The sequence below is a fragment of the Chlamydotis macqueenii genome, chromosome 2, assembly GCF_036417535.1.
Source record: "Chlamydotis macqueenii isolate bChlMac1 chromosome 2, bChlMac1.mat, whole genome shotgun sequence".
NCBI classification, from domain to species: Eukaryota; Metazoa; Chordata; class Aves; order Otidiformes; family Otididae; genus Chlamydotis; species Chlamydotis macqueenii.
This window is the reverse complement of record NC_141557.1, coordinates 158,336,845-158,356,548: the sequence shown is the minus strand read 5'-3', so window position 1 is coordinate 158,356,548 and position 19,704 is coordinate 158,336,845. Positions and strand designations below refer to the sequence as shown.

Below are 19,704 nucleotides of genomic sequence, written 5' to 3'. Positions count from 1 at the left end.
CCAGGTATCTCAATAGGGATGTGAAAAGTAAAGTGAACTGATGGGCTGCATATGGATTCCTCAAGAAATTAATCTGCTTATGCAATGCTAAGGAAGCAACTAGATGTTCAGTATGGTATTTCACATCTTTCCCCAGAAACCAGGGATGTTTGAACAGCTTATGCAGTAAGGTGTTTGTTATACAATAGGGATGATTTAGTACTGAGAAAACCTATAATCTTGCTTCCTTCCTTTCCTCTTTTTTTTTTTTTCATTTTTATCCTCCTTATAATTTATGAAAGTTTTTTACCATTTCTGTTAAAGGTTCATGCCAAGTCTACTTTGGATGCTTTCCAGTTTAGCCACAGTCCTTCTTTCTTTTGTCCATGTGAAAAGTTCCCATCAAGTCTTTAAATTCCCTCAATTAATTTTAAATAAGAACAACCTAACTTTTAGTCTTTTCCCCATGATTCATATCCATGGGCTTTTATATGACTTCCGATAGCTCTCATTTTCAAGGACAGCTATCCTTACAAGGACATGAGCAAGTAGAAAAGCCTTATGCAAAATGCACTCTGTTTTTTTTTTTTCCTCCTTCTTAATATCTGTAGAGCAATCTTAACTTAAATCACTATTCCCTGGTTAATGGCAAACATGATCTCCTTGATTTCCAGCATTTGTAAAAGTATTGAAAAGAGAGAGGACTTTTTTTTTTTTCTACTAGTTTTGAGTCTTCTTACCCTACTTTATAGGTACTTTTCTGATTACTCTAGTGCAATATTTGCTAGTTGGGATCTCCAATATTTGTTCTTCTCTCAGACTTTCCTACCACTGAAATCCAGAGGAATAATGCACTTATGTGTTCCTTCTCTTAATTCAAATGTAGCAGCAGAAATGATGGGGGTTTTTTCCAAAGTTTTGTCACTCAAATATATACTGTTAATTTTATTATACTTTGGGAAAGAGTTTAAAAACTAGGAAGGGAGCTGTAAGCAGCTGCAACACAGGTGTGATCTGTTATCTTCTGTGAACTTTATAATAAAGCTATAATACCTCCAGGAAATGACTCCATGGATTTCAACTCAAATCTTGCAAATCACGTGTCTTGAATATTGTCAGCTTATGCCAGGGAGGTGTATTTGTCTCCATGAACTACACTTTGGATTAATAGTTCCAAAATTATTAGGAATGTTGATGGTTAAGTTTAGAGGATTAAGAAAAAGAGAGAAGATTTTATTAAATCTTTAGAAAAACTTGTGAGTGTGATTGTCACTAAGCAAAAAAAAAAAAAAATAATAAAAATCAGGGAAATGCAGGCACAATTTATCTGTTGTGGAAGCTATTAAAGGATCCCATTTCAGTTTCAAAGTCTTAGACAGATTTTGTTGGGGAAGATATGTAGGATTTGATTCAGGCCCCTTTGTCTTATGTTGCTTAGTCCATTTAAGAGCTTACTGCAGGGCCATGACACATATGCAAAGTTTATGTAGAATAAAAAGGCAGACTGTTCAGAAAGTGGTAAAAGATCCTTTTCTTGAATGACCCTTAACTCAGACTGAAGGCGATGAACAGCCTTACCAGAAATCAGCCCAACGAAAGAAAACAGTTAATGATACTCTTGGCACATCACAGATAGGACATTAATGGAGTTTAATAAAATCCCAGACAGAAAGCCAAATGGCTTGTGCCTGACATGCATTGACAAAGTATGCTTGGTCTCTTGCTGATTTATGTGCATGTATGATTCAGATGAAGCTACAGGATTTTGATTGAGACAATGTGCATACTTAAAAAGCAAAAAAAAATTTAGTGATTCAATGGCAGAGGTTGATGGAATCTAATTGGAGAAGCAAATTAATAAGAAAAAATAATTTTATAGAATTTTTGTGCTAGGTTGTATAGACAGTTCAGCAATTAAATCACTAATCAGACAAGAGCTGGCTGACCTAGGAAAGGAGCCATCTTGTTCTCAACTGCATTTGAAGTTTTAAAATATCTGGTCAAATAAATGTTAAAAAGATACAAAACATATGGAAGAACATTTTGGATTTCAATTAAGCTTATGGCTTACATGGCAACATTTCCTTTTATGGATTAGCAATATAGTTTTCTTGTTTGGAAGCTAGTTTATAGTGATATTGTTCTTATTTTTAACTGAAACTGGTTTTCAGCAAATAGAACGGCAATTTATTTTTTTTTGTACACGTGTGTTAGTTTTTAGGTGAAAGTTTTATTCCTTTAGCTTCTTTAATAAGCAGAAAAAAATTGTCTTTGTAGAGTTTTGCTTGAGTATCTAAGTGACACCTATCTGCTTCAAGGGTTGTAATAATACTTGGGTTAAAAATATGAGGCCTTGACATAACTTACCTATAGTCTGATTCTGTCAGTCTCCATCCTGTTGACTGCCTTTCTGGAGTGTGGTTTGTATTTCTTCGCCTTAAGAAACATCTGATTTATAGGTCATTATCTCACCCTGGGAAATCAGCAAGCTCTTCCATCTGTTTTATGGGCAGGTAAGGAGGTCTGTGTGTTTCTACCCTTTCTCCCACTGTATACAAGTACCAGATCTACTGGTCAGAATCAGAGACCACCTGGGCACGAGGATCAGGTCTCTCCTGAATGAGCACGGGAGATCCATTTGAACATGGAGAAAGAACATAATGTGGAAGCATCATCTTGTAAATTTGGATGTGACAAACTTGCCTTGAACATCACACTACAAATGGAACCTGCAGCCTGTAGAATGAAAGACTTTCAGTTGTAGCAGCAGCAGCTGAGGAATCAGATCTCTTGTATCTAACTTAACTCTGAAGATTGATCATAGAAAGGATATGAAAGACCTCCTGACTGTTATTGTACACAAAGAGGAAAAAAAACGTAGGACCTTGCAATGTATTTTGTGTGCTTGCTTCTGTGATCCAGAGCGGGGTTCAGAAACCGGTATTTAACTACCTGGGTAACTTGCCTGGTTTTGCAGAAACAGTAACCAGCACTGGTGACTTCTTCCAGTGGGAGTCTGAGGTCCTTCACTACAAATCCTCAGGCTTTTTATTTTACAGTGGCATCTTAGGAACTTCCTCTTACATCTGACAAATTAGATTTATTGTCAGATTTTTTATTAGACTGTCACAAAATATTTTACATATTTAATTCATAGTAATTTACCCTCTGAGTAAAGTGCAACTGGCCCTAATGCTGAAGATAAAAGTTTGGTAAATGTATGACCTTCATCCATCACCTTCTTGAACACAGCAGGCATTGCAATAGTACATCACGAGAGCATTTAGTTCCCAATCCATAGCATTGATCAGAGGACTTGAAAGTGTTACAGCCCTGTCTGGGAAATCTTTAATTTCCAGTTTGACTTAAAGTCTGTGATTTTAGCTTGGGACTTTACTGATTCAGTTGTTGTTGTGTTGATGAGATGATGCCAGATATGCTATGCAGCACTGAGGAAATAACAGGTGAGTCCTAATGTTATGACCATGTTTGAAGTGTCTGTAAAGTATATATTTTCCCATTTTTAATATATATTTAAACTCTTACATATCTGTATCTTTAAATATTTGTGGTGTTCCAGCTGTCAAAACATCATGTGAGCAGTGGTGAGAAAAGTGGAAGGAAATCTTTCCATTGGCAGCCAGAGGAACTGAAATGAAAAGAAAAGAAATGAAATGAAAGGAAATGAAATGGAATCCTGGAAGTGTTCTTTTGCTTCTATGTGCACCACTCATTTACACAAAGAGGTTGTGGTGGTTATAATGGGAAACAACTATGGTTGGAATGAACTAACTTAAAACATACTATTCCCATTTTGCTTTCTTTTTTTTTTTTTTTATTTCATTCTAATTTCTGCCAGAACAGTTCTAAACTTCCTGGAAGGTCAGCATGACAGTCTGAAATTGCCAGTCTTGTGATGCTGAAAGAGCTATTTATTGTTTGGGGTTTTTTAAAGGCACTTCAACTCTTCATTTGCCATATTTAGGACTGGTTTAATTTTTATCCTTCAGTCCTTTCACATTACACAGCAATGCAGAGTGACATTGACACTGGAGCCAGTTCTAAAACATTTGCTTGAATGATGTAAATTTACATTTATACAAATGGACATTTCTACAAATGCCTATTGGACATGAAAGTGAAATCTTGACTTTTTGAGCTCATTAGGAGATATATTGTTCTCTAAATGGGCTGGAATCTCACTTCCAAAATTTAATTTTAGTACTGGATCCCTCTTTGCTAATTTGCCAGATAATTTTGTGACAGGGTTGTTTCTTGTCTCTCTGTCACTCAGTACAATTGCACAAGGGCAGTGAAGGAAAACTCAAAACAGTAAGAGCTCTGCTACAGTACATGTCAGTGGAAATTTATTAGACACAGTCACTTTCCATCCCAAAGTCACCCCTCCTAATGTACTTGGTGGGAATTATACTTTGGCTTTTATTATTTCTCCAGCTTGTTATGAATTTAATCCATATGTTAACACAGACATATGTGCATCAACTGTACCCAAGTCCAGAAAACCAGAGAAAGGCAACCATCTCAGTGTCTAGTTTAGGGGTATTTTTATAAAGAAGAAATGAAATATTTTCAACTGAAGTTTGCAACAGTTACCACTATTTTATTAGTTGTGGTGGAGGCCTATAATTAGCTCTTATTTAAGAAGGCATATGGATCCAACAGATGGTAAAGGGAAAAAAGCAAGTTAGATAAACAGGGCTATTTGCACAAGAATTTCTGGTCTCCTTTGGTTATATTTTGCAGTATGGTGCTTAGGTTCTAGCAAGATGGAGTACTGTTCATTCGAGGAATGCCCACATGTCTTAATTTTCTCTAAAAAGTAGCAAAATTAGTATTGCTTGTAAGTGTTTAAGAATTTTGTCAATAGTAGAAGAAATTAGATGATGAGAAAACTTAGAAATTATAAAATCTATACCTATTTTGTAGAGATTCTGAACAAGAACCAACTCCTTGAGAGGCTAGTGGGAATCTGAGATCATAATAGAATCATAGAATGGTTTGGGTTGAAAGGGACCTTTAAGGGTCATCTAATCCAACCCCCCTGAGAGATGACAGCCCAAAGTCTGTGTCTGGATGGTTGAGGGAAGTAGTCATCCACTAGATAGATTTTTGGTTATGTTTACCAAGCAGTATGATGTGTGCTGTAGAGATCGCTCAGATTACAGGTAGGTGGGATACAGCTAGTCAAGACAGAGATTTTAAGGGCAATACTATCTATACTTATTTATTATTGCCTGCCCTGTTCACTTATGTTAATAGAATATGTGATTGCTTCCAATTAATTTCAGGGCAAGAACATCTAGCTTAGTTTAAACTGCCTTCTGCTGCAATTTACCAACAGTTGACTTTCCACCGAAGCAGATTAGGAAAAATCACATGAACCGTTGACACAACATGTCTGCGTGGGTAGTAACATAAGGTTTGTGGGTAGGAAGGTTTCAAAACGCTCACAGCTCTTTCTTAAGTGAGTACATTGCAATGCCCTTCATCCGTCTGCACGCGTGACCTGGGAGAATGAACTCATCTACATTTAAAGATTTCATATGTCTCTGATATTTTCCTGTCTGGGAACCCAAGTATAGAGACTATTATATGCTTCTTGTGGCCCTAAATTAATCTGAAACACAAATGTTTAAGTGTACACTGTTATTTATAAAGAAATATTTACAGTAAAGCTCTGTTTACAACAGCAACACAATGATTTAATAGAACCATAGAATCACAGAATGGTCTGAAATAAAAGGAACCTTTAAAAGTCACCTAGGCCAACCCCCTTGCAAGGAGCAGGGACACTTAAAACCAAGTCAGGTTGCTCAGACCCCCATCCAATGTTGAATGTTTCCAGGGATGGGGCATCCACCACCTCTCTGGGGAACCTGCTCCAGTGCTTCACCACCATCATCATATAAAATTTCTTCCTTATATCTAGTCTAAATCTACCTCCTTCTAGTTTGCAATCATTGCCTCTTGTCCTATCACAACAGGACCTACTAAAGAGTTTCTCCTCATCTTTCCTGTAGGCCCCCTTGAGGTACTGGAAGGCCGCTACAAGGTCTCCCCGGAGCCTCCTCTTCTCCAGGCTGAACAGCCCCAACTCTCTCAGCCTGTCCTCATAGGAGAGGTGCTCCAGCCCTCTGATCATCTTTGTGGCCCTCCTATGGACCCTCTCCAACTGGTCCATGTCCTTCTTATGTTGGGGGCTCTAGAACTGGACACAGCACTCCACGTGGGGCCTTGCGAGAGCAGAGTAGAGAGGGAGAATCGCCTCCCCTCAGCCTGCTGGCCACGTTCCTTTTGATGCAGCCTAGGATGTGGTTGGCTTTCTGGACTGCAAGCACACATCTCCCTGCATTATTAAAGAGTATCTCTTTAATTAAAGCAAAACTTAGCTGAACCCTGCTTTTCCATTTTTCTGAACAGCAGCATAATAATGCTGCTTTTCTCAGACAGCAAGAAAGATTCAAGAAGTTGCCAGCAATTGAGTAATTATCTTGTTTCCGATACTATAGTTGTAAAGACATTAAAGAGGCTCGATCTGAAGTTAGATCTGTTTTCCATATGGATTTTTTCCTGGCTGTGTAATCGCTCTCTGTTCATTTTAGACCTCTTACACAATGCTCAGGAAACTGTAGAGAAATTATTCTGGAGAAAGCAGGATGTAAACCTGAAGCCATCTTTCTAAAAGGCCATATTCCCTGCAGTAGTACTTTTATATTTAGAATAAAAAATATTACTTTCTTTGTTCTCTGCCTTGTGTGGGTGGAAGGAAGTGATGTAAGCTTTCCAGCAGCAGAGTGTCAGGAGTGAGTCCTCACATTTCCCCCTTCCTTATTTTGAAAAATGAATAATTAATATTACTTCTCTGGACTACTGGATAGAGGATGAAGTCAGGGTAAATCCTATCTCTGTGCTTTCATTGTCAAACTCTAAAGTTGCCGTATACTAAAATCAGAGATAACAGAGGGGTATGAGTATGGTATTTTCCCCTGTAATTCTCTGCACAGCTATAGTCAAGTCCTACAAGTTTAACAGCAAAGCTGTAAAAGAGAAAATTTGCTATGAAGGAGGTTTTAATATGTTTCCTCTGGAGAACAGAGTTTTTCATGTTTCATTGAGGTCTCATGCTCCTTGTTGTGTAGGGAAATCTAACATTATTTGAAGTTACTCTTAACAAGGTAGTCATTTTAAAATAAACCAGGGACCTAATTCCAAGGCTTTCTTCATGCTTCTGATACCTCTTGGAAGCTGTGCTAGTTTTGTGCAGTAGAGGGGGCTTCTGTAAGAAGCTGCTAGAAGTTTCCCCTTTGTCCAGTGGACCCAGCTGGCTCTAGGGTGGACCCGCCACTGGCCAGGGCCGAGCTCCACGCTGGAGCGGTTCACGAATGACTGTAGGGAGGAATCTGAGGAGTTCTTCCCCCGAGGAGGAAGGAGCGACCTAAAGCGATACGTGGTGAACTGACCATAACCCCCATTCCCTCTTTTCCACTGTGCCACTTGTCGGGGGAAGGAGGTAGAGGTAATTTGAAATTAAGTTAAGCCTGGGAAGAGGGTGTGGGGGGAAGTTGTTTTTGTTCTCTGTCAAGTCTTTTTTGCCTGTAACGGTAACTTGAATGATCTCTTCCTGTCCTTATCTCAAACCTTGAGCTTTCTGTTATATTTTCTTTCCCTATTGCCTTGGAGGATGGGGAGAGTGAGTGAGAGATGGCGTAGCTTGGTCCTGAGAGGGCTAAACTAAGACAGAAGTGAACTTAAACAGTAATGGAAAGTGATGTAACAATGATCATGCTTGCTGTGCATGGTCTCTGTAGTACTACAACTGAGTACCTCTTCCTAACTGTTGTTTTTTTTTCTTCAGAAACTCTCTAAAACATTTTACCTTTCACTTATGTCTTTAAAGGTACCATCCTATCATAGGAACATTACTTCATGCAAGAGTTCTGAATTAGGGACTGTGCGATTAGGCATTTACATGTTTTAATGCCCTGAATAAATAAATATGAACAAAACTCCAGTATTTCTGAAGGGTCAGATTATACAAATGCTCTTGGGCAAATCTGGGTCTCAGACCAGGATGCGTACCATCCTTGAAAAGGTTTCTTGGTTAAAATTTATTCCATTTGTCTTTGGCAGTTATAGATGTCAGGAGGAAGCACAATTGAAAATACTAATTATGGAAAGAATCTAGGTGTTGAGATTGAAGCATGCTAACAACTTACAATGCAAACAGTTTGCAGAGGGGATAAAAACTGGACAATCCCATTGCTTTGCAAACAGCAAGGGTTCGTATGACTTAGGTACCTCTGGGGAAATCATTAATCATCAGCTACACCAAGACGTCGCCATTTCAAAGTCAGAAACTAGAGGCTGAGATATGTGCGTGTCATTGTCAGTTAATTCTGCCAAGGTGAGTTCATTGCTTGTTTGCTCCGTGGAAATGTTGTTGACGTAGAACAACTATGAAAATTCTCAAACCATTTTTATAGAGGTTAAAAAAAAAGGTGAGTAAAGGATGGTTCAAATAAAGGAGATTTAAAGGGAAGAAGGGAGATAATTTAGGCATGGTGAAAGCAGAGGAAGGATGCTATAAAAGCTCAGAGTTAAAAAATGAAGAAAGGGAGATATCTGTAAAGGACAGTTGGGATAACTGACTTTATGGAGTGGAGTTTGGGAGGAGTGCTAATCTATCTGGCACATGTATTAGGATATTGGAAAGGTTGGGGAAACAATTACATCTTTGATGACTTTTCTCTAGAAATGTCATTCTCTCCTCACATGAAGAAAAGTGGTTTGAGGGTGTTGCTGAGGGAAATAACACAAATGAGAACATCTGAAAATCAGGGAAACTTAGATTCCTGCCACAGCTTTGCACCAGCTAAAGGATGCTGCCAGTCTGGCAAAGCAGTACTTTCAGTTGATGTACTAGTGGACCCTTCGGTTAGAAGGGTAAGCTATTCTGGCATATCACACCCCTTCAAAATACAAATAGAGTAGCGCATTAGTCAACGAAAGTTGATTTCATTATCAACGATATCAAATGATACCTACTAACAACAGCAAAGCTATGGTTAAGTGAATTTGACCAGATGTCACATATGTCTGTAGGGGACTATGTTTTCTAGTGGTTTCCTTCAGGTTCCAACACTTTTTCTTGTAGATATTAAACCAGATTTTCTTATCCATTGCTTACTCCTTTCTACTTTCCTATCCCAACTCACATATACGCTCTGAGACATTATGCAAAACTATTCTATTCTATTCTATTCTATTCTATTCTATTCTATTCTATTCTATTCTATTCTATTCTATTTCTATTTCTATTTCTATTTCTATTTCTATTTCTATTTCTATTCCATTCTATTCCATTCCATTCTTCAGGGGCTTTTGAACATCTGCCACAGACGCCCAACACCAACACCCCAGCACCTTCCTACTGGCAGTGATTGTCAGAACAATATAGTTTATATTCTCACTAAATTAGACTGAAGATAAGTAAGAAATTTGTTTACAGGTCACCTATCCATCAATTCCTTCCTTCTAAGATTATCTGGACAGATGTTTTCTGGGACCTCCAGGTTCTAAATAGCAAAGCCTCTCTCTGATTTTTTAAAGGGATGAATAGTTTCTGTATGATGTGCTGCAATGATATTTAGAAATCTCCATCTATAGAAACTTCCAGATGGGAAGATGAGGTAGGCTAGAGTGCATCTAGGGGAGCTTGGTAAATTGAATATGGATACAGTGGGAAAGCAGGGCATAAAATACTGACTGGTTTGTACAGTCAACCTATGCTATATGTATGTGCGTGCACAACTTCAAAGAGCCTTTTTCCCTTTCTTTTTTTAAAAATGCCATTATTCAGTAGTCTGTAAAGGGATTGGTAGGGATGGTGGTGGGATGGCAGTATATTTCCTGTGGAAAGAAGAGAGAGAGAGATGCATCAACAGGCTTCTCTCATTCTCTTAAATGAATGGTTGTGCAGCACAACTGTCCCGTTCATACTTGCAATGGTTCTTACAGCCCTGAGAGCTCTTTCACTTTCCAGATAATTTGAAGAGCTATTCAACCCAAAGAAGATAAGCAGTAAATGGAATAGCCACTTAGGAAAAGAAGACAGGAAAATACGATTCCTTCTAGCTTAAGGGACACTGCAAGTGTCACAAATAAACCTCTTAACAAGGAAATTTACTGAGCAAAAGCTCATTGCCACAAAATTAAACTTTCCTGGTTGAGTTAAACAAAGCTCAAGCCTTTGATACTGTGAAATAAAGAGCTAAATGCAGGTCAGTACAGTCTTAGCTCCAGCTCTCACCAGGGAGTGAGAGCTCCGAGCAGTTTCCACACACTATGTTTGTCTTCTTTGAACTGCGTGTGACTGCTGAGCAGTGCAGGCATAGCTCAGAGCTATTTGCGTAATGAGGTTATGCTAGAAAGAGATTTTGGAAAGCCTATAGTTTCAAACTTCTCTTTCACACCACCCTGTGCTTTGTGCCAAAGGACAGAGATTCTTATTTGAACATGGGGGTATGTGTTCTGGCTGTGTCTTCTGCCAGCAGCCTGCTCTGAATGATGTCAGCCATGGCGAATGTCAACTTTATTGCCACTGTCTATTAGCAGACAAGTCTGTGGGTTAGAGAGACATGAGTGGCAGAAGATATCCCAGGAACAAGGGGAAGTTTGTAAAAATTACTGGGATGATGATATTTTCATGGGGCAAACTAAGGAACAGTATGTTTGGTGCAGGTACCTCTTCTTGCTAGTGGTACCTGCACCAGTCACACAGCCACGCAGCCTGAGTGCTACTGCCTGAAGGGCAATGTCTATGGAGATGGTGTCGTTACCCTTTGCTTTGAGAGACAGAGTGCCTGCCTTTCTGTCTGCATTACTAAGACATCTTCATGCTGCCAAGTGTTTCTCTGAGAAAATTCCTGCCACAGACTTATATCATACTTTAAAAGAGAAAGAAGCAGGCTGGGATAGGTTGTGTTTAGATGATCAGGCCCTCATCTACTCTGGTTCTCTGCCAGATCTCTTTGCAAAATGAGCAATTTTTGGCCCTCTAGTATCAAATTCACTCAGAATGATTTGAGACAACTCTAAGCATTGTAGCATGTCTTTGAATTTGATCTTCCACCAAGAAAAATGAGTCTTCATGCCACCTTGCAAATCTAGCTCCTAAAGCAATTACAGACTAGGAGTGGTCTGCACAGGAGTGTGTTTGAAAAGAAAATGACATTAAACTTTCTGTCCTAGAAGACTACCAGTATATCAATATCAAAATCAAATAACATAAAGCTTCCTTTGTCTGCCGGCTAGAAATAAGAAAGCATTGTACCTTTAATATGATTTTTGCAGTGTCTCTGATATGATGAGATTTAAATTAAAATAAATACGACTGCATGCTTTTAAAGAGCTAATCAGGCTGAAACATTCTAGCCTAACTTGTGTAGCACCAGGAAATAAATGTGTATTTATCTAGGCTGCCTGAATTTACACATAACTGTTGTGCAGGATATGTGATGGGAAGACAATAGCAGGGTGAAACACTGAGGCTGTTCCTGGTTGTGCTTGGTAAGTCAGTAATAAGAAAATTATTTGAATGTAGTCTGGATGACAGCACCATGGTCCTGCTAATTAATTAGCTCAAGTCTTATTGGGGTTTAATCAACGCCTCCCCCCACCCCATATGATTTTTTTTTTCTATTTCTTTCTTTCTTTTTTTTTTTTTTTTTTTTGGGGAAAGTACTTCTTTGTCTGCAGTGTTCCAGTTCCAGCAGACTGGCGCCACAAAAACTAATCGTTATGACAAAACTCCATTCACTTGTCTACCATGGCCTTTAGTAATTTTCTTTTTTTAAAAAAAAAAAAGTCCTTCCTATTCTTTTATATTTTTTTCCCCTAACCAAACTTTACCTCAGGAAATCTCTAGCCTTCTGTCAGTCTTGAGTGACTGAATTCTTATTGCAAATTATGTATGATTCTTGCACTGAAAAGCAGAGCAAAAGCTTTAGCACAGCAGAATAGAACTGTCCTAATTGGAAACTCTTGACAAATGAGCAGACCTCAAGACCTTCTGACGTGGACTTTTGTCTTACCACAGCTCATGGACTCAAAACAATTCTGCAAAGGTCCAAATTCCTACGTGGACCTTCTGAAAACCTATTCTTTGTAAAAAGTATGTGCCTACTGGCTTCCTGATGATGATCACAGATCTGTCTCTCTTTGAAGAACTGATACTGGTACACCTTTTTTAAGCACACCTTTTTTAAACACACCTTGTCAGGGAAGTTCCAAAATACTATTTGCTAAAGGACTATATTTCAAAAGCTCAGATTCCTACAGCACTGAATGCTGAGAAAGGATAAAACTAACTCTGAGTAAATTTTACAAGAAGTAGTTGCTCAGGGGCTATGGAAGCAGAATTAGCAGAGGATTCTGATTAGCCAAGATACAACATGAAAGCACCCAACTCTGGTGCCCAGTTGTTTATTAAACAGTCACACAGTCACTGCAGATTCCTCTGGAAGGAATTCACTGCAGTAAATGCAGTTGCCTCCAATGTGAGTTTGTACAGCTAAGCAAGTGATACTATCTTCCTGTTAGTGAAAGAAGAATTGCTCAATAAGCATTGCACTTGAAGCAACAATTTGCCTCAGTCGAAAGCATGCACTTTTTTTTTTTTTTTGTCAGGTGAATTATGTCTTAAATTCCATAGACTCCATTGTAACCAATACAAAATACAAACACTGGAGACAACTAAAATTTGGGAAGGACAAATCCCACTTGAGTTTATATGAAGTTCATTTCTGATGTTGTGACACATCAGCACACATATTAAGCTATTGACTGTCTGAATTTAATGTGGAGAAGCTCAAGGTTTTTGTTCTTGAGTTCCTCAGGTTAATCCCAATTGTATGGGCCAAATTGGCAGCTCTCACATGGGTCAAGTGCCTGGAGGTTTAGACACAACTGTTGGCATCTTGAAAAAATGGCTACTTTTTTCTTTTTCTGTATTTTAAGATGCCTCTGCACTTCCAGGCTCTACATTCAAGATCTGCTGTTGGCTATTGTCCCCCCTCCACATAGTAAGTTCTGGGAGCACCAGAGATTACAAGAAAACTCCCGATTCTGAAAAATGCCCATTGCAGATAAAAGATGAAATTTCACAGGTCAACACCCACAGGCCTCATGGTGTTGGGTAGAAAACCTCCCTGGAAGACACTTGATGCTTTCATTAGAAATAAAGTTAATAGGGTAAGTGCTGTCACAAGGTCAGCTATTCTCATTTTGAAAACCAGCCTGCCTACAGTTTAATATTTATTTTCTTCAAGTACCATGTTTGTGAACCTGCAACCCACAATAATGATCTGCTCCATAACCATTAATTCTTGAGAATGAAAGTGTTTAATTACAAGTACTAGTACATCTGGTGTAGACAATCTTGAAGTGAAAACATATGAGAAAAAATAATCTCCCTGCAGAAATCACACCAGGAGTCTGTCTGTGTTTTGTGCAGGTGATTCCAGCCTTTGTTCAGCCTGTGTTCATGAAAACAACGTTTACAGCAGAATATTTCAGATTTTGTACAGAAACGAAGAGATCGTTCTTAATGAATCAATGAACTTCAGAGTGCACCTGCTTCTGGATGGCGAAAGGGTGAGTTATCTTGGGAGGCACACAAAAACCAGGAGGGTTGGGAGTCCTCTTACTTAACTTTAGGTGTCCGTTGCACAGATATCTCAATTTGAGAAGTTGTCACGGGATCCCTATGCTCTCACGGGTCTCATGCTGGTGGAGGCAAAGGCATGATTTATCTGACCAAATACCAACATCTCAATCAGAAGGAGATTGACTGTCCTGTGCTCATTAATACCAATGGTAACACGAGTGCCTGGAGTGATCTGTTTATTTGTTAATACCGACACTATAACCATATGCATTTGGTCAGATAGACCCTCTGCACTGTGCCTGTTATGAAGAGTAGTCTACATCTTGGCTTTCTGGTGGAATAAGATGTTGACAGATACTGGTAAATCGATATATCAGAACTTCAAATGTATCAACCATAATTTGTCATTTCTGCACTAAATAACTCGTTCTACATATCTGTGTAGATCAATCTCACCTGAGAAAAATTAGAATCTTCTGCATCTTGCTAGGACCAGCTTCCACTCCTACCATCTGTTACTGCTATTTTCTTCTCTTCCTCTCTCCTTGTGACAGGTTTTTGCTACAGTAATGAAAATACTGCAACCAATATACTCAGACACTTTCCAGCACTCAGAGGACTCACCCTTTTCCTTAGTGCTCCTGATTGCAGGAGTGCATGGCAGAGTTGCTGGAGCTTACCCTTCCTATGGCCCATGTACCCCTTTGCTTTCATTGTGTCTCAGCTAGAATGGATTCGTACTGAGATCCTCCTCCCCATTTGGCATCTACTCCTTCATCCAACATGAGCACCCACACAATGGGGGTGTGTGAGCTGAACCACTCATCTTGTAGGGCACCTTTGGCTTCCTCTTACTGATGTGAAACTAATGGCTTCCAGTGATAACTCCTGTTCCCAGTAGCTACAAGAGAGGAGCAATCTTAAGAGTACAGAGTCCTGTTTTACTGGACTCAAACAGAAAGAGAAGAAAGTGTCATAGCAGAATGGCACTCAAGCCTGGCCCGATGTGTCATCACTGTGCTTTGCCAGCACAAGGACTGGTAAAAAATATGTGGCATTGGGATTTGCTGTCAGTGATAATGAGAGAGGTATGACATTAACTGTTTCTGCAAAATCAACATGCCATCAAAACCAGGTTCTGTAAGTTATGCAGCCAGTGTGAATCAAACGCTGTGTGTTGAACTTGGGGCCAGAGATACTCACCTGTCCTTCCTTGTATGACTTTGTATTTGAACATGAAGACACTTAAAATTTCAATTTTGTCCTATTTCAACCCATATATACATGAGTTACACAGAGATCTAAATTAAAACCTAATTTAAGTTTATTTCACATGCTTCCCTTTCCCTCCCACTTTTTTTTCTTGGTGGTTTGGCTTGTGTTGTTTGGGGTTTTTTAACATAGAATAATCAATTTATTCCTCCCTAGAACTGTTGTTTTGTGCTTATATGAAAAATTGCTAAATGCAAATTTATCAATATTCATTAGGAAAATGCTCCAACATGCTTAATTGAATATTAAATTTATCCTTCCTCAGTGGAACATCTCTGATTAAAAGTTCCTCCCCTCAAATTATAGCAGTTTCTGCTGTGTTGAGCAGGGATGATTTCTGATGATTTTTGCATTAATATTCAGGAAAGATGTGCACCTCACAAAATGACAAAAAAAAAAATCTCACAAGATTCCTCACATTCTTACTCTTGATGTGCTGTGTGCATCACACTTGTCTTTTCATAGGAGGTCCCTTGGGAAAAGGAGAGCTGCCCTGTTCTGTACTTACAGAGTGGTTTTGCACAGAGAAAACTGTCATCTCTGTATGATGAAGTTGCTTTGGGTTTTGACAGATGTAGCATGAGAGGATAAACAGGTCTGTTGTTCCCAGATGAGCTACTGAAGACACTCTAAAAAAATCAAACTTAAAAAATAAAGATCTGTAAAAGTTTTTTTTTGTGTTAAGCAGATTAGCACAATTCACTTCTGCTTAATGCTCCCAGACCTTTTTTTTTTTTTGCTGCTTTGATGTCTTGTCCTCCACAACTTTACAAATTTGATATAAATATGGGAGAGATCAAATCGTGCCACTCCACTGGGCATCGTGCTCAAAAGAAACCTACAATATCCATAACTGTTGTTTACAGGTGGTTTTGCATCTCTGTCACATAATCTCGTATGTTGGATGTGATCCTTGCAACGTGGTGTTAGCAAAACACATAGAGATTTGTAAAGTGATTTAAATATTATCTCTATTCATAATGTCTTAACTTATTTAACAACAACAGATGTGAGTCCTTTTTGTGCTAATTGTGTGGTATAGTGAGGGGTTTTTTTTAGTTGAGAGTAAAGGATCTGTTTGCTGCTTTTTCTGTAAATGGAAGTTATGATAAATAGACAAGGAAGTTAGACTAGGTAATGGGAGTATTGAGTTCATATGCTCTGACAGAGCTGGAATTAGCAAATATTATAACAAGGGAGCAGTATGATTTCTCCTCATGGTGCTAGGGTAGTTTTGTTGATGAGATAGGTTGCTGAGATAGGCTCAGTACAAAAAAAAAACCAAACCTCCAAACAACAAAACCCATTGTGCATGTCCAGATTAGATTATTTGCTACTGTTTCTTTTTTCTTTTCCTCTCCTCATCTTGCTAACCCTAGATAAGCTTAAATATGGAAATCTTTAATGTCTGGCATTAACTGGAAGAAACCTCAATTATCTGCCTAGAAGTGGCACTGAGCATACCTTTCACCATATAAATAGTGCTTTAAAACTCTTTGGTTTATTAGCTGCCTTTTTCTATATTATCCCAGAATGCAGCATTATTTGAATTCATATGAGACAATATTGCAGGGCTGAAGCAGCCTCTAGTGTTACAAAGAGGTCTAATTTATTTTCATAAGCTTTAGCTTTCATTCTTATTAAAGAGGGAGCTCTACCTCTTTCATCAAACAATAAAACAGGTAACTTGTCTCTCTTCTTGCTTGCTGCCTTCATTCAGGGACAATTTAGTAGCTGTGAGAGGACAGAGTGAGACAAACTGAGATATCACAATATATTAGATTTTGTGCTTTCCAGGGAAATTTAAGTGAGGTGGGTCATCCAAATCATTCAGTCTGACACTCTGGCTAAATGGTTAAATATTGTGGAAGTACGTCATAAGAATGCTGGAAGCTTCAGTTATAGCTATTTAGCACAGCTTTTAAAATCTAAACCAAAGATGTAAATGTAAACTTGAAAAATTAGAATTCAAAACTGAAATGATGCTCTTCATTCTGGGCCACTTTAACGGGAATTGGAGTACTTTATATATACTTTTTAATTGTATAAAATACTTTTTCTTTTCATATAGAAATACTTTATATTGTACAGATTCCAAACAGTATTTAATAAAATGTATTTCCCTATCAGTGCAGTCCTTTGGCAAGAGAGCCAGAGACTGGAAAACATCCTGAACTCTGGACAGCACCTTCTGGAAAATAGCATGTGGTCACAGACAAATGGGGTCTTTTTGTACAAGCTATGAGGCCCAAGGTGGGAACACTAGGGAAAATGTAGGCACACCCTAGCAATGGAGAACAATGGATACTGAATTTGCAAACTTACTTTCCACAAGACATGAGATGATGTTACAAGACACAGAGCCCTCACTGTAAGTGGCTCCTTCACTTTTAATAGGGCCTGTAGTGATAGGTTTTATCACTAATGGTTTTAAACTAGGAGGAGGTAGATTTAGACTAGATATAAGGAAGAAATTTTTTACAGTGAGGGTAGTAGAAAACTGGAACAGGTTGCCCAGAGAAGTGGAAGATGCCCCATCTCTGGAAACACTCAAGGCCAGGTTGGATGAGGCTCTGAGCAACCTGATCTGGTTGGAGATGTCCCTGCTCCTTACAGGGGAGTTGGACTAGATGACCTTTGAAGGACCCTTCCAACCCAAAGTATTCTATGATTCTATGATTCTATAAAATGCAGAGTAATATTAAGCTGATGCAAACAATGAAGAATTAATCAAATAAGAAATGACAAAATTAATTTCTGTCTTGTTTGATTTTACAGGAAAAAAAGAAAGAGTGAAGTACATGTACTATTTCAAAGAAAGCATTTTAAATTTCTGTTCAGAATTGTCTTTACATAATTTATTTTTGACTGGCGACAAGATCAGCATATGAAATGCTATAGTATTTCCCAGAGGTCAGACATTCTGAATTTTCCTTGATTTTATTTGAGAGTACAGAGTATTACAGAACAGAATAATAAACCTTGTTTAGTATGAATGTATTTCCACAAACATAGATCTTTATTTCCTCTTTCACAAGTTGTGATTTTAATCAGTAACACAGCTGAGGGGTCAAAGAACTTTGTAATAAACACTGGAAGACCCTCCACAGAGCACCTAGGAGGACAGTGCTTGGCTTAGCCTTTCAAACACTAATTATATTCCAGAGAAGCTTTTCAGACTAATTTCTTAAGCACATTGGTGTGAAAATGTAAAAATTTTCATCAGGAGAAAATCAAAATATTTTTTTAAAAAATCTGATAGTCTATCAAACTTTTTGGATAATTTTACAGTCTGTAAATAATAACTGTGGAAAACACCGTAATAGTCCCAGTAGTGCTAAAAGAAGCAACCAATGTTTCATTTAAGGACAATATTATTTCATACAGGAGACTGAGGAATGATAGAAATTTAATTGAGTCTCTGATTTAGCTATGGAAAGGCAATTTTGGTTTTTGACATGTGAAGAATCTTATGCACCTGTGGTTCTAATAAGTGAAAAAATTAAAGCACAGGAAAGTCCAGCCAGTATCACAGCTGTATGGTAACTTGTGTCATGTAATTACTGTACATAATTCTGTTGTGTCTCAACCTGTGTGTAAGCCTTTTAATGATATTTTCTCATGAAGAGTGCAGTGAGAACTATGATTGGATTTTATGTGGATTTTTGCACTATTCTGAACAGTCTGATTTCAGTACAGTTTTGGGATTAAAAATATCCTTTACTTGCACCTTAATGCATGACCCCATGCAGTGAGGAATATCTCTAAGTCTCTCAGACATCTGCTTATTGCCTCAAGGTGTTTTGAGCTAGTGTCGCTAGCTATTGAACTTGTTTTAAACACAGACTCAGATTTCAGTGACAGTTGCAGATGCTCCGCAGTATTAGGCACAGACCCAAAATTTCATCCCCTCTGTTGAAGGATATGGTTTGCTTTGTCTGAAGCACTATACTTGAATTGCTAGATTAAATTCAGATTGTAGCTTTAGTAATGATTATTTCCTTTGCAACTGCCAGCAACTGTGATTCATTAAAAAGGAAAAAGTCTTTTTTTTTTTTTTTTTTTTTTTCTGAAAGACATACATCCAGCTGTTTTGAGACAAACACAAAAGAGAAAGCACATTTTCAGTAAACAGAAGCTGGAGTGTTCTCCTCACATGTCTGTGTCTGTGGTCATGCTAGAATAAATACCATATTACTTCATAAGGGTTTAGATTTTACATCTTTGATAATTTTGTCGAAGTACAATTAATCCTTAACTCTCAATTTTCTTGCTTCAACAGAAAAAGGTAGACTGTAGATGGAGTTTCACCTTTGGAAGACCTAGCTAAACATGGTTTCTGTTATATATTTTATGAATCCTACCTGTCAGACCAGGCTAGATGCCTCTGGCATTGCCTGCTGTCTGTTGTTAAGAAGGTGCTGATCAGCTCGAGAAAGTAGAATTCATCTTGCCTAATTTAAGCCATCTAAAATTCAAGTGTATCTACACCAAGATATTTCTCTAGGCTCTATCTATTGTCAGTGGAAGGAGCCAGGAACAAACAGAAATCAATTGTCCTGTTCTGATGTGTATGTCAGGATGGGTCAGCTCTCTGTATCCATCTGCTTGTTGCTTTCCATTGACAAAAGACAGAAACTAGATGTCTCACCACACCTTTTCATAGCAAAAATTGGTTAAAAAGAAGTATTTACAATACTTTATCCTCAGAAAACAACACTTCTTTTCTACCTGCATTCCTGTGCATCTTCTGTTGCACTCTAGTA

General features: G+C 38.2%; 1 protein-coding gene across 1 annotated transcript in view; it reads left to right on the top strand.

Moving 5' to 3' along the window:
- FAM135B (family with sequence similarity 135 member B) overlaps positions 1-19,704 on the top strand; it is a 194,181-nt gene that overhangs the window by 104,199 nt on the left and 70,278 nt on the right. Inside the window, exon 4 of the mRNA XM_086742651.1 lies at positions 13,514-13,653. Within this exon, the coding sequence (XP_086598777.1) occupies positions 13,514-13,653 (140 nt within the window). The remainder of the gene's footprint in view (positions 1-13,513; positions 13,654-19,704) is intronic.